Source organism: Naumovozyma dairenensis, chromosome 4 (genome assembly GCF_000227115.2).
Source record: "Naumovozyma dairenensis CBS 421 chromosome 4, complete genome".
In the NCBI taxonomy this organism is placed as follows: domain Eukaryota; kingdom Fungi; phylum Ascomycota; class Saccharomycetes; order Saccharomycetales; family Saccharomycetaceae; genus Naumovozyma; species Naumovozyma dairenensis.
In genome coordinates this window covers 597705-619576 of record NC_016482.1, presented here as the reverse complement: position 1 = coordinate 619576, position 21872 = coordinate 597705, and the positions used below count along the sequence as shown (strand labels likewise).

At 35.9% G+C, this 21872-nt stretch overlaps 9 protein-coding genes across 9 annotated transcripts; 7 read left to right on the top strand and 2 right to left on the bottom strand.

Annotated features, from left to right (window-relative positions):
• Positions 1-5: 5 nt before the first annotated feature.
• On the bottom strand, positions 6-668 carry GSP2 (Ran GTPase GSP2; the record flags this gene model as incomplete). The annotated part of the gene is made up of 1 exon (XM_003669776.1): positions 6-668. The coding sequence occupies one exon, from the start codon at positions 666-668 to the stop codon at positions 6-8; it is 663 nt and encodes a 220-aa protein (XP_003669824.1).
• Positions 669-1547: 879 nt separating this feature from the next.
• On the bottom strand, positions 1548-1994 carry ATP14 (F1F0 ATP synthase subunit h; the record flags this gene model as incomplete). Its single annotated transcript, XM_003669775.1, has 1 exon — positions 1548-1994. One exon carries the CDS (start codon positions 1992-1994, stop codon positions 1548-1550), a length of 447 nt encoding a protein of 148 aa, XP_003669823.1.
• Positions 1995-2492: 498 nt separating this feature from the next.
• Positions 2493-3833, top strand: TUF1 (translation elongation factor Tu; the record flags this gene model as incomplete). The annotated part of the gene is made up of 1 exon (XM_003669774.1): positions 2493-3833. The coding sequence occupies one exon, from the start codon at positions 2493-2495 to the stop codon at positions 3831-3833; it is 1341 nt and encodes a 446-aa protein (XP_003669822.1).
• A 457-nt stretch (positions 3834-4290) lies between these two features.
• MSB1 (Msb1p) lies at positions 4291-7857 on the top strand (the record flags this gene model as incomplete). The annotated part of the gene is made up of 1 exon (XM_003669773.1): positions 4291-7857. One exon carries the CDS (start codon positions 4291-4293, stop codon positions 7855-7857), a length of 3567 nt encoding a protein of 1188 aa, XP_003669821.1.
• A 415-nt stretch (positions 7858-8272) lies between these two features.
• IES4 (Ies4p) lies at positions 8273-8557 on the top strand (the record flags this gene model as incomplete). The annotated part of the gene is made up of 1 exon (XM_003669772.1): positions 8273-8557. One exon carries the CDS (start codon positions 8273-8275, stop codon positions 8555-8557), a length of 285 nt encoding a protein of 94 aa, XP_003669820.1.
• Positions 8558-9839: 1282 nt separating this feature from the next.
• Positions 9840-12803, top strand: PFK1 (6-phosphofructokinase subunit alpha; the record flags this gene model as incomplete). The annotated part of the gene is made up of 1 exon (XM_003669771.1): positions 9840-12803. One exon carries the CDS (start codon positions 9840-9842, stop codon positions 12801-12803), a length of 2964 nt encoding a protein of 987 aa, XP_003669819.1.
• Positions 12804-13666: 863 nt separating this feature from the next.
• On the top strand, positions 13667-14497 carry PEX21 (Pex21p; the record flags this gene model as incomplete). The annotated part of the gene is made up of 1 exon (XM_003669770.1): positions 13667-14497. The coding sequence occupies one exon, from the start codon at positions 13667-13669 to the stop codon at positions 14495-14497; it is 831 nt and encodes a 276-aa protein (XP_003669818.1).
• Positions 14498-15193: 696 nt separating this feature from the next.
• On the top strand, positions 15194-18697 carry KEL2 (Kel2p; the record flags this gene model as incomplete). Its single annotated transcript, XM_003669769.1, has 1 exon — positions 15194-18697. The coding sequence occupies one exon, from the start codon at positions 15194-15196 to the stop codon at positions 18695-18697; it is 3504 nt and encodes a 1167-aa protein (XP_003669817.1).
• Positions 18698-19224: 527 nt separating this feature from the next.
• On the top strand, positions 19225-21570 carry NDAI0D02590 (uncharacterized protein; the record flags this gene model as incomplete). The annotated part of the gene is made up of 1 exon (XM_003669768.1): positions 19225-21570. One exon carries the CDS (start codon positions 19225-19227, stop codon positions 21568-21570), a length of 2346 nt encoding a protein of 781 aa, XP_003669816.1.
• Positions 21571-21872: the final 302 nt, after the last annotated feature.

Sequence of the window (21872 nt, the reverse complement as noted above, 5' to 3'; positions counted from 1 at the left end):
TTTGCTTATAAATCAGCATCATCTTCATCAGGCAAAGGTAAAGCTTGAGCTTGATCCATTTCTTGTTGATATTGTTGCATCAATTGTTCATCGACTTGAACTTCTGGAGGAGCCAAAGCTGGAGAAGCAACGAATTCTAATTGAGGATTACCAGCCAACTTTCTAGCCAACCATAAGAAAGGTTTTTCAAAATTATAATTAGACTTAGCAGAGATATCGTAATATTGTAAATTCTTCTTTCTATGGAATGTGATTGTTTTAGCTTTAACTTTTCTTTCCTTAACATCGACTTTATTACCACATAAGACGATTGGGATATTTTCACAAACACGAACTAAATCTCTGTGCCAATTTGGAACATTCTTATAAGTAATTCTTGAAGTGACATCGAACATGATGATCCCACATTGAGCATTGATATAGTAACCATCTCTTAAACCACCAAATTTTTCTTGACCTGCTGTATCCCAACAATCGAATTTGATTTCACCGTAGTTTGTGTAGAAAGATAATGGATGGACTTCGACACCGATGGTGGCGATATATTTCTTTTCGAATTCACCGGTTAAATGTCTCTTGACGAAGGTGGTCTTACCGGTACCACCATCACCGACTAGAACTAATTTGAAAGTTGGTACTTCAGCTTGAGGTTGGGCTGGTGCAGACATTACTGATTAATTGAGTATGTATGTGTATTGTATGTGGCTCTCGAGAGAATCAGGAAAAATACAAAAGATACAAAGTTTCAAGTGGTAGTGGGTAATACCAACTATATATCTAAGACTGTTTTCTTCTTATAAGGGATGATGGTATGATGGTACAACAAAAAGACTATTAGGAAAAAGTGTTAAATTCTGAAATTTTTTTTCAGATACAAAAAAAACTAAAAAAAAAAATTTCAAAAAAACTTCAAAAAAAAAAAACCAACAAAGTGGCCAGCAGTTCGTGACTATAATTCCGTATTAAGTGATGATATTAGGGCTTGTTTACATTTAGCTGTTTTAGCCCTGGATGTGCATTTGAAGAAAAACGTCGCCCTAAGTAGTGGTGGCCCTATGAAAGATAAGTCTGTTCTCCCTTGTAAGCTTGTGTAATACTAAAGAATTGGGACAGCATAGAATACCTTGTAAAGTTATAGAATTTACTTCCAGAAGTTCAAGGCCACCTTTAAGGGTTTGAGGCTAGGAGTTGTCTCAGTGTCACTATTTCTTGCGATCTCCTTAAACTACGCATAGTGATGATGATGATGCCCAATTTTCAAAAATTTTAGCTTATATATAGTAGTATAGATAATAACTCATCGTTAAGGTACAACACAAATGGTACTATGAAATTTCACACTTAAAACTTGTTAGATAGACTAAGAAGAATCATTCAAAAAAATTACATGATCAAATTGTATACTAGCATCTTGGAATGATACTGGTTTCACTTTTTTACTCTAACGGGGGGATATCTGAATATATTATATTAGTTATTTTTATATATGTTCGCATGTTTTGTGTGTATATATATATACATATACAAAGACATATGCTTTTTCTTCTTCAATGAGCAGCATGTGCATGTGTATCTCCCTCTTCCATATCATCAAGAACTAGCCAGTCTTCATTTTCCGCAGTTTCTGCATCTTCAGCGTCCACATCAGATGGTTTCTTCACGCTAGTGGTCTCCACTTCTTGATCTTTATACGATTTCAATAACGATTCTTCTTCTTGTTGACCTAGTAATGTAGGTTTTGTAGGCGTACCTGGAGCAGTCCATTGTTTAGCAGCTTCTAGACTGGCTTCCAATTCTTCCTTAGATGGCAACCCCTTCCCATTACGCAATGACTTCAATTCTCTCAAGTATAAATCTTGTACAACGTCTTGTCTATTTACGGTAGTGTGGAAGTTCATTGTTCTATACATATTGGGAACCATGATGATGACTCTCTTGCTGCTTCCCACGGATAGATTTCTTCTTATAGTGACCCAGACATTGTTTCTCATCATCTTGCTGTTTTAGTTATTGTCTGCAGTATGCGGTGCTGTGTATTCTATTTCTATGCAGCTTCAGATTTTCGAACAACCTTCTCAAACAAGTCTTCTCAACATCATCATTATTGTCATCATAATCATATATCTATCTATATTCATCTCCCTTTTGTTTCAGTCAGTCAGTCAGTGTGTGTGTGTCTCTCTCTCTATGTGCACAAGGACATTCTCCCATTTCATTGGACCAGAACCGCTCGCTCCGTTGAAAGAAAACGAGAAAACAAGAAAGTAAGAAGGGGACAACTGGGATTACTCGTAACACGCAAATACCTAGTGGTGTAGACAACAGGATTATATACAACTACCTAGGTATTGATCAGATCTGTCAAGAGAAAATACCAAGTATTGCATGTCAGTTCATCGCAGATAGAGTTTGACTTTACGAAACATTTACAAAAAATATCCAGACTTTTTTCCCCATCTAGATACAGATAATAGCTAACTATCTACCAAAAGATGTCTTTACCGCTTCTCTTGTTCTCAAAACAAGCAATAAGACAAACAACTTCAAAATTCATACCACTAGCGATAAAATCATCCTACACCACTAATGTTTCCACCACCTTAAGAAGATCCCTAGCCACAGCAACCACATTCGACCGTACAAAACCACACGTCAACATAGGTACAATCGGCCACGTCGATCACGGTAAAACAACCCTAACAGCAGCAATCACAAAGACACTATCCCAACATAGTGCAGAAGGTACTAAGGCCAGCTTTCTAGACTATTCGTCTATCGACAAAGCCCCCGAGGAAAGAGCTCGTGGTATCACGATCTCCACTGCTCACGTCGAATATGAAACTGCAAAGAGACATTACTCTCATGTGGATTGTCCAGGTCACGCAGATTACATCAAGAATATGATCACTGGTGCTGCTCAAATGGATGGTGCCATCATTGTCGTTGCTGCCACTGATGGTCAAATGCCTCAAACTAGAGAACATTTACTTTTAGCTAGACAAGTTGGGGTACAACATATTGTGGTGTTCGTTAATAAAGTGGATACTATTGATGATCCTGAAATGTTGGAATTGGTTGAGATGGAAATGAGAGAATTGTTGAATGAATATGGGTTTGATGGAGATAATGCTCCTATTATTATGGGATCTGCTTTGTGTGCATTGGAGGGTCGTCAACCGGAAATTGGAGAGAAGGCAATTTTGAAATTGTTGGATGCTGTTGATGAATATATTCCTACTCCTCAAAGAGATTTGGTTAAACCTTTCTTGTTACCTATTGAAGATATCTTTTCCATCTCAGGTAGAGGTACCGTGGTTACTGGTCGTGTTGAAAGAGGTGAATTGAAAAGAGGTGAAGAATTGGAAATTGTGGGTCATAATAAAGTCCCATTGAAGACTACAGTTACTGGTATTGAAATGTTTAGAAAGGAATTAGATGAAGCTATGGCTGGTGATAATGCAGGTATCTTATTAAGAGGTATAAGAAGAGATCAATTGAAAAGAGGTATGGTTTTAGCTAAACCCGGTACAGTTAAGGCTCATACTAAAATCTTAGCATCAATGTATATTTTATCTAAGGAAGAAGGTGGTAGACACTCTGGATTTGGTGAAAATTATAGACCACAAATGTTTATTAGAACTGCTGACGTTACTGCAGTGATGAAATTCCCACCTGAAGTTGAAGATCATTCAAAACAAGTTATGCCAGGTGATAATGTTGAAATGGAATGTGAATTAGTTCATCCAACTCCAGTTGAAGTGGGCCAACGTTTTAACATTAGAGAAGGTGGTAAAACTGTCGGAACAGGTCTTGTCACAAGAATCATTGAATAGATGACAATATGAAAGACAAGAAAACCGAGCTTTCTCCTTTTCATGTAAATATCCAATCGAAAACGAACAATAATTTCATTACATTACATTACATTACATTATATTTTTTTTATATATATAGTTGAACTATCATAAAGCTATACGTACGTTCATTCAAGAATAGTTATTGCCTCTGGACAGTTATTGACATGACTTAATTAGTTAAGTATATAACATTAGTTCCTTTTATTCGTTGCAACAAAAATTCCATTGCGCCAAGCCTAGAAAAGAATTCGCTTTTGGCGCCTCTTTTGTAAATTCTGCATTTTTGCGTAACATCAAACAAACAAACAAAATAAACAAATAAAACAGATATCGTTTTGATCAACATGTAAACAAATGAAGAGCAAAGTGCTCCATCCACAATATTGTCAGTTAATTTCTCAAATAAGTTTGCGGCTGTCAATGAATTAATATCATGCCAGTACAACAACGAGATAAAAGACCAGACGATTTAATGCCGTTACCAACACCGCCGCCACCACCACCATTTCCTAAAGATTCTTCAAATCATACCTCATCTCCAACGAGCCAGATCACAAATAATACATCTTCAAGGACCACTGAAAAAACTCCACATGATACTAAAGCTAATGATGATGATGACGAAGAATTTGAATTCTTCCATGAATTCAAACGTGAGAATGTTAAAGGTGTGATCCATTTAATAACAGCAGAGATTAAAAATAAAGGTTTAGATACAGAGTATTTGATGATCCCATTCAGACCAGAACAAACAAATGAAAAACTACTGAAGTTCTTAAATCAAATTTTTCCACTTGGTAATGGACAACCTGTCAACGAAAAGAAACAAATCAAGATCATCTCAAATACGAACGTATTCACCCTTTTCCAAAGTTTGAAATACATTTGGTGTAGACTTCCTAATGCTGAAATAGTGGGTTGGAAAGCATACTTAGAATTTAAATATAGAGAACAAAATTTAGATTATCCTCAAAAGGCATTCTTAGAACTTATGCCACAATGTTTAGATTCACCAAATCATGCTTCTATTGTTTATGATTTCTTCGATTTGATAGTTACATTAGCCTCAAATTCCAAGGTAAATAAAATGAGTGCCAGGAAAATTTCGAAAATGTGTGCCATATGGGCATTCAGTGGTGATATGAATCAACACTTTAATGGGAATAATGAATCTCAAAATTATGATTTCGACTATAGGAAACCGTTATCTTCAAACGTACCGAACAATTCAATACAAGACGGGCTAAACCAATGGATCCCAGCATCAGATGTAATGTTCCATCTCTTATTATCATTCTTAAAGAGTTTTGTGCCTGAAGATTTAGAGTCTTCGAAATTACCAAGATCATTGAAAAGTTTATTGTTTAATAATGAATACCCACCAAAAGGATCTACAATATATAAGTCAGAGACAATCTTGACTATTCCTTTGGTTACATTGAAGACTGATAAATTCTCTAGGAAACCATGGCAATTATTAGAAAGATGTAATAATTTATTAGATTTTGAGGATCATAATTCATTCGAAGCGAGAGAAGATTATGCACTTTTAAAATCATTGTTTAAAAAGAAAAATAATGTAGAAGGTATAAGCAAGAAAATGTCTCAAGAATCAAGAAGATTAATGAAATTAATGTCAACTAAACATTCAACATTCCAAGCTGGATGGACATCAAGGAAATGCCTTGAGAATATTCATGAATTAAAGGAACATATTGAAGTAACAAGAATAGATATCGATGATTATTTCATTTGGACGTGGCTTTCAACTTTATCGTATGAACAGACATCTCAGAAAAAGCAGTTATTTGGAAGACCTATCATTTTAGAGTTTGAATTCGATGGGTTTAAAAAATGGGTATTGTTTCAAGAAATTGACATCACTATTGATTATCGAATAAATGAAATGGCAAACAATAAAAAAAACAAGAATACGTCATCAGATACCGCAGCACTAGAACCGTCAGAAGATTTGAAGAATCAACCTTTGCAAAAACCAGAAAAAAGAAATATAACACCTGCATATGAGAAATTTCAGCAAGAAGTTTCTGAAAACAGCATAAAATTGGCAGACTCCCCTGGCATGTATCATACCGTTATATCGAAGGAAACAATCCAAAAAAACAGTAAAAAGCATAACACCAATCTACATTCGCTCGAACAAAAGATATCGAAATGGAATCCTTTGCATAACTTGAGAAAGAAAAGCAATAGTGCTTCAAGTGTAGACCAATCAACTTCCACAATAGAGAATCCATATCCTAGAAAGAACGAAAGTGCGGACTCTGGAAATGTATACACTAACAATATTGACTCGTCCTTCGAACTGCCTGTTATCGAAACGGACAATTTCAAGATTGAATTCCCAGATTTGAATCAAGTAGAGAGTAAACCTACGATAAATAACATAGATACATATAACAACACTCCTCCGTCTATTACACATCCTGCATTTACTAATACTAAAAATTTACCCTCATCGACGTCTTCATCTCTTTCAAGAAGATCACCTCCAGCCCAAATAGCAGAGGCAACAATTCACGAGATAAACGGTATGATGGAGCAACTAATGACAAATAACCATACCCCAGATTCCGAAGCTGCTGCAGAAGAGGTATTTGAAAAAGTGACCAAGTTTGAACAATATAGACCTTCTAACTTTAATGAATCAATTTCAAATCTTAATATTTCACAACATAGCCTGGTCGAATCCTTAAGCATTGCAAATCAAACTCCAACAGAGTTGCACCCTGCTCACATGAAACCACTTTTGACTAAAGATGCATCTTATCCACAAAACAATATACAATTGCAACCTGAAAGGCTGGGAGAACCTTCTTCTCCTCAAAGAAATCCTCCCCTTAGAGATAGTGAACACCAAAATCTTCCGAAGGAATCGGCCCAAATTAATACCAACAACTATTTTAATGCTCTGGGTCCAATACCACGACCAAGTGCAAACCAATCGACGCAAGTGCAAACTAATAATACAAAATCTAATCTCAACTATGAGGACGAGCAGCAATCTAATAACAATACTAGGTCAAACTATTCTTCGAATCCATCATTAAATAGGACTACTCAGCCGGAGCCTAAGGCTACTAATACAAGAGAACAACAATCGGTGAGTTGTCCACCTACTCAATCATCGCCTTCTCAACCACATCAAATGCAGAATACTTACAAATTGAATACCCATGCAAGTCCAGAAATGTCTTCCCAAGGCTATAATTCTCCTTCTTTCCATGGGCAGAATCATCCAAACACACAACCGCAAACTCAATTTTATAATAATGTCAATAAACAACAATCGCCATTACCACCACATTCATACCCAGTAGATAATTCAATAGCACATGGGCAAAGTCCGATGAAACCTAAACTATATATGCCTGCATCGAATAGCGCTGGTAATATGGCGCCTACGGTAAAGCCAAATCCAAATCCAAATAACATTCCAACAAATCAATCACATAATAATATACGACCAATGTATGACAATGCATCACCTTTACAGAAGAATAACATGATACCAGCTAATTTTCCGATGCAACGTAATCAAATGCCCCCCATACAGCAGCACAACATGCCCCAACATAAGGCGAATCGTGGTCGTAGTCAAGTTCAAAACACTGGCTATTCACAGTATGTTCATCCGATGTCTCCTGTAAGGTATAACAATGAAATGCCGATGGCACCACCTACTATGGGATATCAAGGACCATCGCCACAACCAGCGGCACCACCTCAACAACAAAATTATTATAACAATGGCCAAGTTCCAGTTCAAGGTTATTATTACAATCATATGCCTCAGACATCTGTCCCCACTCAAAGTGGACATGGACGAGCACCTAATTATGGGAAAGGTAAGCAAGAATTGTATGGAATTCCAATCCAAAATGGTCCGGCAAGTAAACTGCATAGTGGGAATATGAACAAACGTCAAGAAAGGAAAAATCTATATGACAACATTAGAAACGGTAATTTTGGTATTTAAGTTTTAGTTGAGCTGTTATTTTCTTTGTTTGAAAGAAGAACATTTTGAATATTTATTCCTTCATATATACATTCTGAGTATTTATATGTAATATCTATAAAAAATTTTATATACCCAGGCATTGATATTAAATCACAATGGTGACGAGGCGATTGAATAGCTCAGTCAATCAAAAACTGTTCTGGAGTTCTTATGACCGATCTGACGTCTCATTTCCAGGTAACGTTTGATTTCTCGGTTTTCCATCAGGTAAAGGAAAAATTGATGAAGCAAGAATGGCACGAAGCCGTTTTCATCGAACAAGAAATGGGAAAAAATATAACTTATATAAGTTACATCGTCTTTGCAATCATTGAAGACATTTCTGAACAATTCAATGGATATATATATATAAACACAACCGCTTATTTGAAATATGTCTAATACCAATACTACCAAACAAGCGCAGGTGAAGAAAGAAGAATCAAAACCTGTCCTCCCTTGGAACAAAGCAGACCATGGAGTCGCTATGAAGACTTTTACAGGTTATAATGTAAATTTGACCGGGTGGATAAGAAAGGATATTCAAGAAAATACGAGAAAGAGAAAGAACGAGAGAAAGAGAAAGAGAAAGAGAAAGAGAAAGAGAAACAGAAAGAGAAGGAGAAGGAGAAGGAGAAGGAGAAGGAAAAACAGGAAGGTGAAAATAAGGAAAATTTAAAAGACACCAAGTGAAGACAAGGTAAAAAGAAACGTCTAAGGGCTTTTTCTTTTTGATCCTATTGAAGACAACGACCGTATGAAGATGTTCAAGAGGTTATCTTTCACGAATTGTAAGACGAACCTTGGTCGCAGGTGTAACTTGCTGCTACCCTAATTCAATGTGTATGTATTAATTTATCACGCTGGATACAATCATTTTTATGGCCGATAGATTAGTGCAGTTAGGAAAGTCCAAGTCCATATCTAAGTTAATAAATATACATTGGCATCGGGCAACTCTACCAGATCATATCTCACGTTTTTGACCATAGGACTCGCTTTACTCGGTCCATTCCAAGATAAAAGCCTAGGCTTCGAAATATGTATCCAATTGTCTACTGGTATATCAGATTAACTCGGACTTGATATTACGATGGTTACTATCTATTAAAAGCAGATAATTAATTTTCAAGTGTGAGATTCATGGACTAGGTATTGTAATGTAATGTAATACCATTTAACATTATGTATATATTCTCTGATGAGTTCGGCGGCTATTTTATACTTCTTTGGTGTATTTATTTGCCCGGATAACAAGCACCCAGACACCACCTGATTGATGATAAACAAGAAAACCCAGGGATTCCTCAATCAGGACACCACATAAAAAGTGGCTTCCACTGTCCATTAAACTGTGGAAAAATCAAGGATGATGACGCCGCGCCATTGCCGCGGTTTCGTGATTTTTTCTTACACCAGACGCTAGTGCAGCTTCCCAAGGGAAGTGGCGACGGAATTGCGACGCTGACGTCTCACGTTTTTATTATACCGCACAGATACTTTACGTATGTGGATAGATCTGGCAATGAGACTGGCGATGGGAAAAATTCCATTAACTGGGCAAAAGAATACAGAAGAGAGGAGGGACACACGGTCAATAAACCACTCACTTTAAATAATCATAGTTGAAGTTCCGGCGTCACTGAATTCTGCGCCTTAACTTTTTGAATAGTACGCGAACTTTCCATTCTCCCTTTGTTTTGACATTGATGATGGAAAATTTTCCTTCTATTCCGTAAATATTCTTCGGCGAGAACTTTCCATCTGTTTTGGGATCTACTGAAATTTTTTTACAATGCTCGTACAACAATACTATTTATTGTTATTACTTCTTCAATAGTCTTTAATTTTTGTAGTCATTATCTTACTATTATTATTATTATTACAAGCATTAGATTCTTTTTTTTCAGTCAATACAAGAATAGTTTACAAACATATAACTAGTCAAATACCCTAACAACATGGCATCTCAAGGAACCTGTTACGGTGTGGCCTTCAGATCTGTAGTCACTACCGATGACACTCTATTTCAAGAAACAATCCAATTCTATCATAAACTAGGTTTTTCCACCATCAAAGACTTCAACAAATTCAAGAACTCTGACAATCACTTATTATCTGTCGGTACTTCTCAGGACTCCATCAAAGAAGTATGGTTAGAAGCTTTCAAACTAAGTGAAATTGACGGTCAAGGTTTCCGTGTCCCACAACAAGAAGCAGCCAACAAGAATCAAAGTCAAGGTGCTCTCTTAAAAGTCCGTCAAGTCATGTCTCAAACCCCATTACCAAATGAATCCTTAAATGTCATATATTTCACCGCTGCATTAAACCAAATCATCTCTAAATTCCCATCAGCAAAGAAAATTACCGATTATCTATATATCTTAACTGATCCATTAGGTAACGAACTTGCATTCACTTCATTCGCATCCCCAATGGATTCCAATCCAATGACTGACGCTTCTTGTTTCCAAGACCCAGCTTCCGCAACCACTTCCGCTGGATCTGAAACAGTTAACGCATCCACTTCAGCTATCAATCTTTTGAAACAATCCCTAGCTGGACAAAAAAAGAAGAAGATCGCAGTCATGACCTCTGGTGGTGATTCTCCAGGTATGAACGCAGCTGTGAGAGCAGTGGTTCGTACTGGTATTCATTTCGGTTGTGATGTATTTGCCGTGTATGAAGGGTACGAAGGTTTATTAAGAGGTGGTAAATATTTGAGACAGATGGCATGGGAAGATGTTAGAGGTTGGTTATCTGAAGGTGGTACTTTGATTGGTACTGCTCGTTCCATGGAATTTAAGAAACGTGAAGGTCGTAAGAGAGCAGCTGGTAATTTGATCGCTGAAGGTATCGATGCTTTAGTCGTTTGTGGTGGTGATGGTTCTTTGACTGGTGCTGACTTGTTCAGACATGAATGGCCATCTTTAGTGGAAGATTTAGTTAAAGAAGGTACTTTCACTGAAGCTCAAGTGGCTCCTTATAAGAATTTGAAGATTGTCGGTCTTGTTGGATCTATTGATAATGATATGTCTGGTACTGATTCTACTATTGGTGCTTATTCTGCTTTGGAAAGGATTTGTGAAATGGTCGACTATATCGATGCTACTGCTAAATCTCATTCTCGTGCCTTCGTTATTGAAGTCATGGGTAGACATTGTGGTTGGTTAGCTCTTATGGCTGGTATTGCCACTGGTGCTGATTACATTTTCATTCCAGAAAGAGCAGTCCCTCATGGTAAATGGCAAGAAGAATTGAAACAAGTTTGTCAAAGACATAGAGCTAAGGGTAGAAGAAACAACACTATTATTGTTGCTGAAGGTGCATTGGATGATCAATTGAATCCAGTGACTGCTGATAACGTTAAAGATGCTCTTATTGAATTGGGTTTAGATACCAAAGTCACAATCCTAGGTCACGTTCAAAGAGGTGGTACTGCTGTTGCTCATGACAGATGGTTAGCTACTCTGCAAGGTGTTGATGCCGTTAAGGCTATCTTGGAAATGACTCCAGAAACTCCATCGCCATTGATTGGTATCTTAGAAAACAAAATCATTAGAATGCCATTAGTTGAATCTGTTAAATTGACTCAATCTGTTGCTGCAGCTATTGAAAATAAAGATTTCGATAAGGCTATTTCCTTAAGAGACACTGAATTCATTGAACTATATGAAAACTTCTTATCTACTACAGTGAGAGATGATGGTTCTGAAATGTTACCAGTTACAGAAAGATTAAATATTGGTATTGTTCACGTCGGTGCCCCATCTGCTGCTTTGAATGCCGCAACTCGTGCTGCCACTCTATACTGTTTATCTCATGGACACAAGCCACTTGCTATCATGAATGGTTTCAGTGGATTGATTCAAACTGGTGAAGTTAAAGAATTAGAATGGATTGATGTTGAAAACTGGCACAACTTGGGTGGTTCTGAAATTGGTACTAACAGATCAGTTGCTGCTGAAGATTTAGGTACTATTGCTTACTATTTCCAGAAAATTAAATTAGATGGTTTAATTATTCTTGGTGGGTTTGAAGGTTTCAGATCTTTGAAACAATTACGTGATGGTAGATCTCAACATCCAATTTTCAACATTCCAATGACTTTGATTCCATCTACTATCTCTAATAATGTTCCAGGTACTGAATACTCCTTAGGTGTCGATACTTGTTTGAATGCTTTAGTTAATTACACTGATGATATCAAGCAAAGTGCTTCTGCTACAAGAAAGAGAGTTTTTGTTGTTGAAGTTCAAGGTGGTCATTCTGGTTACATTGCTTCATTTACAGGTTTAATTACTGGTGCAGTTTCTGTGTATACTCCAGAAGATAAGATTGATCTATCATCTATCAGAGAAGATTTAACCTTGTTACAAGAAAACTTCCGTCATGATAAGGGTGAAAACAGAAATGGTAAGATTTTGATCAGAAATGAAGAAGCTTCCAGCGTATATAGTACACAATTGATTGCTGATATCATTTCCGAATCCAGTAAAGGTAGCTTTGGTGTTAGAACTGCCATTCCAGGTCATGCTCAACAAGGTGGTGTTCCTTCTTCTAAGGATCGTGTTGTTTCTTCCAGATATGCTGTTAAATGTATTAAATTCATTGAACAATGGAATAAGAAGAACCAAACTCCAGGTAGTAATGTTGATGCTAAGATCTTAAGATTCACATTCGATTCTCAAGGTGAAAAGATTTCAACTGTTGAACATGAAGATGATTCTGCTGCTGTTATCTGTGTTAACGGTTCTCATATTACTTTCAAGCCAATTGCAGGTTTATGGGAAAACGAAACCAATGTTGAATTAAGAAAGGGTGAAGAGATCCATTGGACTGAATTTAACAAGATTGGTGACATTTTGTCTGGTAGATTAAGATTAAGAGACGAAGTTGCTGCTTTATCTGCCGAATCCAACTAAGTATTAAGAGTGATGGGATTACTCTGACCCAAAACTTTTACGATTTTTTAATGATAAAGAGAAACAACAACAAAACCAAACTTTTTAATGTCTAATTTTTATTTTCATCATCATCCTTTCCTTTTCTTTCAGAATTTGAGAGTGGAATTGAAGTAATACCGAACCAAACTAAACTAAAATAAGCCAAACCAACACAATATACTGCCCACATTTTTTGTTTATAAAAAACTTTATTTAACAATTTTTATTTTTGTACGATATATATGATACACTAGAACTACGAGAAAATGAATGAAATAATATATAATTTTTTGTGGTTTTGTTTATTTGTTTTCGTTATCTTACCCGAGTTCAATTGTAGAGAATAAAGGCATAACCTTCGTTGAGGCTCTCTTGCCGTCCTCATCCATCAACGAATGTTGTTTTGCTTGGCAAAATTAAGAACAATGAAAAATTTTGATTAAATTTTTTCCACTGGAAAAGAAAAGCGACTGCGCACTACACTGAGAAAGTAATTATGTATGTGCCACAATAGAAATATATGCTCTTCTCGAAGAGTACATTGATGTCGAACACAACACAACAGAACATATATTGATCGTTTTGCAGTCAAAATATATGTTTATCAATAACTGAGAACCCGTTTAGGATTCCTAATCAATAGAAATATAATAAACCCTTCCTTCAATCAAACTGCTCTTCTTTTTCATTTGCTTTCCATAAGGTCATCGGAGTTTTGAAAAGCTTGAATCATATCTACATAGACTGAACTATCGACCAATTCTCTTCCAATTCTTCAACAAAAAACAACAACAGGAATCTCTACGAGAAGGCGAACAAGAATAAAAACTACAGCATAAAAAATGGGGACACCTTTCTGTGAAACTAACCCAGTTAAACGATTACTCTCTACAAAAGATCAAAATTATGGACCTTTTGCATTCAATGGTAATCGTATGCCTAATACTTCACATCAGGTGCCATATCAGGTACCATATAATGGTAATGGTTCCTCCCTACAGCAACAGACGTTCGAAAGAGATCAAGTGTTTTTGAATGAAAATCCTCAGTTGCTACAGTTTTCTCCATATAGCAATGGAAGTAACCATATGTCCCTTCCGGTCCACCAGAATAACCGTACTGCATTTAACGGTACCTCTAATAATAACGCTTGCAATAGCAGTAATGATGCCGGGTCTGATTGGGTACCAGAATTCTCCTCCATGCAAATAAACGATCCACTAGAGTTCAGCCAAGAATACAAGAAATTATATTCAAACTATGAATCTTCAAAAATTCCTGGTAAATCAACGAGTAACAGTATTAATAATCAATCTGCACAGTTTCAGCTCCGAAACAAATCACAATTACATCCTCAGATGGGATCGTCATCTCAACAATACAATAACAACATGCAACAGCAACAGCACCAGCAACAGCACTCAAATCAAAATATAGATTCTTATTTCGATCTGGAATTCAAATCAGTAGAAGAAGAATTAAGCAGACGCAACGAAGATGACACACTGATGACTGACCAGGAAAGGACTCCCATGTTCGATGAAGAACAATCTGAATTCCAAAAAATAGCTATGGATATCATCGATTCTTGTACAACGCCCTTGTCTACTGCCGAATCTACTAATGTGAATTCTAAGTTACAAAGGTCAAATTTTTTTGGTTTGATGAGGTAAAGTAAGTGATGGTGTGGTTACTTTGAAAAAACTGAACGAGAACAAAAATGCAAAGGAATTGTATTCGATACAAGATGGAAATTTAATTGGGTCTCAATATTATAGCGTAGATGACGTGACTCAATGAATTAGACAGTGTACGCTTTTTGTAATATTATTTATTCTTCAAATATATATATATATCTAATGATATACTAATTAGAGTATTGTTACTACCTATATATTCTTAGGCATTACTACCACTGTACTACCTATAATATCTATCTTCATCAAGAAATACACCTGTATGTATCAAGTATTCGGTTATTAAGTTTTTAAGTCGCATGCATAAGGTGACTCATAGTATAGTCTACAAAGTTAACCATGATCCATTTGTAAGTTACAGAATTCCTTTGTTTCATGCTCTCTAGACTCTGTATTGCTTGGCGTGAGATCCCTTAGAGTATTATTGTTAAGGCCGTATATGATATATTATATTTTTTCAACAATGAAAACAACAGTAAGGAAAAGCAATATTTATTATTTTAACATATTTTAACGTCAGTTACCATCTTTGATAACAGAGAAGAAGGAAATACAAAAGTGGATAGCCTGTATATTTGCATTAGCCATCGTGTATCAGCTGATTTTTTTCTTATTGAGAACCATAGAGGAAAAGATAAGAAGAAACATTTCCAAAGTAGTTATTGACACAGTATGGCTCCTTTCAAGTTCGGTAAAAAATCAAACAAAGATAAGAACAAACGTGAGTTTTCCAACGAAAGTAATGGTACTTTGAATCATTCACCAGGTAGCAAACAAGTGTCCACTCCTCCTAAAACTAGATTGCCTATGGCGTCTGCTTTCCATCCGTTCCAAAAGCAGCATCCTCAACAACAACAACAACAACAACAGCAGCAAACGCAGGCACCTGTATCACCTCCAAGAGACCAATTACCTTCTGAACATAATACGCAACAACAGCCATTTATATCTCATAATATTCACCCTCAACAACAGGAACAACAACCTCAGCAACACTCAAGAATCTTCATGACACCCACTCCAGCTGGCCAAAGAAATGTTTCCGCTGCATCATCGACAATGCCAATGGCATATTCACAAACATTAGGCAACAACCTTCCTTCCTATAACGAACCTACAGATTATCATAAACTCCATCCAACCACAATATGGAACAGAATCAAATTACAAAATTCTCCATTTCCACGTTATAGACATGTGGCCTCATCATACGTATCAGACGATGGCAAGATTTATGTTATCGGAGGTCTTCATGATCAATCAGTCTATGGGGACACATGGATTCTTTCTTATGAAAACAATGGATTATCCACTACAATTACATCCAAAACAGTAGATATAAGTGAAAATACTCCACCTCCAAGAGTAGGCCATGCAGCAACGTTATGCGGGAATGCATTCGTCATATTTGGTGGTGATACTCATAAAGTTAACAAAGATGGATCTATGGATGATGATATTTACTTATTCAATATCAATTCATATAAATGGACAATCCCTAAACCTGTAGGACAACGTCCCTTAGGAAGATACGGTCATAAGATTTCTATTATCGCCACTTCACAAATGAAAACAAAATTATATCTTTTCGGTGGTCAGTTCGATGATACTTACTTTAACGATTTAGTGGTCTTCGATTTGTCTTCATTTAGAAGACCGGATTCACATTGGGAATTCATAAGACCAAAGAGTTTCATACCACCTCCTTTAACTAATCATACTATGTGTTCATATGATCATAAATTGTGGGTTTTTGGTGGAGATACTTTACAAGGTTTGACTAATCAAGTCTTCATGTACGATCCTGTAGATAATGATTGGTGTGTGGTGGAAACTTTCGCTAATAACAATGATGTTTCCAATATTCCACCACCAATACAAGAACACGCAGCGGTATTATATAAAGATTTAATGTGTGTCATCGGAGGGAAAGATGAAAGTGATAATTATTTGAATGATGTATATTTTCTAAACTTAAAGACTTTAAAATGGTTCAAATTACCTTTCTATAAAGAAGGGGTACCACAAGGTCGTTCAGGACATTCAGTAACTTTATTGAAAAACGATAAGATTTTGATCATGGGTGGTGATAAGTTTGATTATGCAAACATCGATAGTTTTGATTTTCATACATCTGATACAAACATGGGTAAGGGAACTATTCTGTATGTTTTGGATTTATCCAATTTGGAAAAATTATGTCCAGGTATCTTCAACAATAATTTTGAAAACTCTTCACCTATAAAATTCAATCCAACGACGCCACCAATTAATTCGTATTCAAGAAATATTGAATCAACTAACAATAATAACAGTACACCTATGAATAACAATGGAACATTACCAACATCGATTGCTCAGAATATATTAACACCATACGCGCAACCACAAAGGGAAGAAGAAGAAGAAGAAACTGTCACTAAAACTGCCATTCCAAAATCAGAAACTGAAGCAGCAGTAGCTAAATTATCACCATATGCGGGACAAAATGAATTGGCAAACATGTCACCAGAAGAAAAGGTAGTCTCCTCACTAAATCATAATGCAACATTATCCCCAACCTATCCTAATGAAAAACCAAGAATATCACATTCCTCATCTTCAGATTTGAACGCAACAATAGGCGAACGCCATCCATTAGATTCACCAGATGTAGAACGTACTAAGGAATTCGATACTGTTCAAGAAGACATCAACGTTGCTAACTTACCCAAATCAGCATCACCAGTACCGCCTCCACGTTTACCATCTCCATCACCTTCTGATTCTAATGCTGCATCTACATTATCTTCACCTGAAATGAGTAAACATTCATCAAGATCTCCAGTGAAATTGGATGATCCAATTCTTGTGACGAAAGGACCAATGAATTCCTTAGCTATGAAAGGTACAGAAGGTAATGGTAATGGTGGATCTGAGACACAATTTGAAAGTGCTATTGATTCAGATGTTGAAATTGATCATCCTCATTCAGAAACTGATGTTTCTGCTCCAGGAGATAGTTATCATGCCGATGATGATGATCAGCATACGGATGTTATTCCTTCCCTAGATGCGGCCCATGATGAGACCAAACATATTCATGATGATAATGATGATGGTGATGAAAAGGGTGAGATTACTATTGATAGAGTTGTGCTAGAAAAGATGAGGAATGAATTGTATGAATTGAAGACAAGTTCTAAAGAAAATGCGAAAATTGCAAGCGATCATATTAAAGAGTTAGAAAAGGAATTGGAAGAAGTAAAGCAAAATCATAGTTTCGAACATGATTCTCTTGAAAAGAGTTTGCTAGAGGATAAATTGCACGAATTTGAAAACTTATTATCTTCTAAATTTCTAGATGTGGAACATTTGAATGAAATTATTAAGCAACAAAATAAGACTATTGAGACATATGAATTGGAGCCTATTTATAAAAAGAAATATGAGGAATTACAAAGAGACTATGAATTCGTAACCGAAGAGAATGATACCCTGAAAAAAGAAGCTACGCGATATGAATTGGATTTGAGAAATAACATCATATCTTATTCATCATCATTAGATGAATTATTATCTCACTGGAAACAAATGACAATAATGAAAAATCAGAAGCTCGATGATGGAATGAAATCTGAGGTTGCTATAGAAGATGATAATGGTCATCATAAGAGTGTAGTAGATAAATTATCTAATAGGTTGGATGATCTAATAGCGAAAAGTCAAGAAATGTCTGAATCAAAAGATAAACTAAGTAAAGAATACCAAAGTTTGGAACTAAAACACAGCACTTTAAGTCAAGAATTACTATCCAAAGAAAATGAGTTAGAGAAGACTGAAAAGAATTATAAAGATAGTTTGGATGCTGTTGCTACCGCAAGCAAAGCATTGAAAATTTCGCAACAAGAAGTGGAGAAATATAAGTTATTAAACAAGAAACTACAGCTTGAGCTTGAACGTGAGCAAATAATGAGCAGCAGTAGCCCCGATGATTCCGTAACGGGCATGTCAGGTACAACCAACGTGAGCGAACAGCCGAGTCATTCAACTGCAAGGGAAACCCATTTAAATATGAAGATAAGTAATCTTGAAGCAGAGTTGTTTATTATCAAACAAGAAAGAGATTCTATGAAAGATGAAATGTTAGAATTGAAAAAGAAGCTTCTAACGATGGACTCAACGGAAGTTGCATAGATATATGACGAATACTTTTTTTGACGAAGAAGGCTTTTCCAGTCAAATTTTGTATTATTTAGGACACTATTTTTTTGTAACATTTATCACACTATAACTTCTAATCTAATAAATGTACATAATATTTTTATCACAAAGTATTGGGACAAATTGAAGACCTGAGCTTTTCTTCTTCCATCAAATTTTATATCCAAAGGAGAGCCATTGAGCTTCTTGTGGCTTGTTCATACATTACTCACTATTAAGTTAACACGCCAATGTTTTTCGGGGCAATCCAAAGGACCCCTTAGTAAAAAGGACCGTACCGAAATTTATAGAAAAAATATAATAGTTAAATAATTACCTTGTAGCTTACCTACAAGTAGACTGGTGTAAAGGACTGGTATCTTCATTGTAACTCCAGACAGACACCTCAACTATTCAAGGAATACCTATTTATTACACAACCCCTAACTTAATATTAAATTTCTATCCTAGGAACTAGAACATATACATATTCGAAAAAATAAGAGAGAGCATTCAACAATATGGCAACCCCGAAATTCATCAAGCACATATCCTTTGATGATTTATCACCGTCCCTTGTAGATAGCCAAGCTACAGAATTGAAAAAGGGTAATTATCACATTGGTCTGAACAATCACTTCATCCATATCCCACCACAGTACAACCCGCTTTATAAAACAAGGAGTACTCTTGAAGATCAATCGTCTGATTCAGAACAGCGAGAGACAAGACCAATAATAACAGATGTCGAACATCAAACTTATAAACCAAAATCACAAATGCAGGTCCCAACGATGTATAGTCATCTTTTCAATGATAAAGTAGATATGAGTACATCTTTGACTAGAAGTAGAAGTGAATCACCTATGCAAGCGAGAAGACGTCAAAGAGCAGAAATGTATGGGGCTAAACTGCCCCCTCCTCCTAGTAAGCCCGTCTTGAGGAAAGATAGTACTATTCATTTTAGTGGGGATGTGGATGATCCTTCTAGGATTGAAGATATTGATATTGCTGATCTGGATGCGGAAACTGAAATGAAAATGACGAAAATTACGCAGGATAATACTGCAAAGAATTCTGGTTCTAAACATGGTTATACGCAGGAATTGTTCTCAAATTTAAATGAGGTGGAAGATAGGATTGAGAATAGAAGTAGACGAGCCTCTGTCGATGATCCCGATAAGAAAAGAACTAAATCATTTGCAGGGATGAGTGATGAGGAATTAGCTCAATTAGAGAATTTTTATATTTCTAAAGGAAGATCAAATAAATCAAACCTGACCGATTATGATTTTGGTGAACAAGCTTCCTCTGCTCATTGGGTGGGGGATAAAGGTTCAAGTAATGGGAATATACCTGTTCTTAGCAAAACTATGTATGATTCATTGACATTAACTTATCCATCAAGACCATCCGTTAATTATCGTGCCATCTCAATGACTTCACAGCATTCGGATTTTGAAAGTTATCTTACAAGAGTTAAGGAGGAATTAGCTTCTAAGGAGAAGGAATCATTGACTGCATTAAGAACAGTTTGTTGTTATATATCTGGAAGACGTTTCACATGGTCGACTTTGGATTGGTTTGTAGAAAATATGGCTAAAGATGGCGATCATCTAGTAATAATGACAGTAGTACCAGAGTTTGAAGAATTAGTGGAAAAATCATTACATTCGATATATAAGGAAAGAATAAATTCAACTGGATCTAGTCCGTCTCTTACACGTAGTGGTGCATCATCATTTAAAGAATCAAAAAATGAAAGTAAAGTATCAACAGGTTTGTATATTGAAGCCATCTATGAAGAGGCAAGGAAAAAATGTCGTGAAATATTAGATTATTATGTTAAAAGATTAGTCAATAAAAATAAAATTATGAGGGTGACAATCGAGATGGTTAAAAATAATTCTAGTAAGAAAGCTGTAAGTGCAATTGAAGGTTTATACAAACCAAGTTTCCAATTATTCAGTACTGTTAGTACGAACATTCAAATTAAATTTAGAAATGGGTATGTTAAATTCCCATTTTTCATTATGAAGCATTTTTTTATTCCTGTATTTATTATCCCCTTTGAATTTATTGATCCGCATTTATTAATGGAAAGAGATGAAGAAAATCAAAATACAACCAAGACTAGTGATAATTATCAATTGAAAAGAAAAGATAGATTAAAATGGTTAGATAATCTTATAGCAAAGACGCTAAAGAATCCTTTTAGTACGGCAGCTGTAGATAGTAAACCAGTTGCTTCAGATGACGAGGAATTATCAGATAATTCCGTTACAGGATATTTCCCTGTCTCTAAGGAACAAAAATACAAAATTGACCTATTTGAACGTATGGGTTACGTTAGACCTGTTTCGTCAAGAGCATTATTATTACAAAACAATGATATTGTTTTTGACAAAGACGGTAAAAAGATTACACAAACTAGTTCAAGGACTTCAAGACGTAGTTCCAGAATTCAGTTTAATGATGGTGGGATTTATAAAGTCAAATCCTTGATTGATGGAGCCGATATGACGCATGACAGCGGGAAAAACTATGATAATATTAATCGGAGTAGTAAAAGCAACGAAATAAGAAAGACAAAATCCTCTGCAAGTGGGACTCTTCATCATCATGATCATTTACTTCCAACTGTATCGCCAAGTTATGGTAAATTACCGAGAGTTCAAAACGGTCATATGCATTTAGCAAAAGTTAAGAGTTCAGAGTCACAAAAGACTAAGCATAAAAATGTACGTGGAACGTCAACGAGTAAAACGTCAACAAGTAAAACGCCTACTACTTCAAAGCCATCAGAAAAGAAGAAATCCAAAAAGTCGTTTGGATCCATGTTTAAGAAAGTGTTCAGTTCTAAATAGGTGACACTCCCTGAAATATTTATGCCGTAACGTTGAGTCGGATAAAGAAATTACGAACTGCTACTGATACAGAGAACGAGCTGACATTTTGTAATACTATTGGGATCGAAGGCTTTGAATTTCTTGTTAATTGACACTCTTATTATCTGAATTCACTGTGACGCTCGATTGTTCTTACGGTGCAGCTGTAGCGACACGGTAAAGATATCTGCTATAAAAATAAACGACACATTTTCTAATTGCCACTTTCTACTACGTTACACTGTCCATATATCATTACGGATAGACTCATATACAATTTA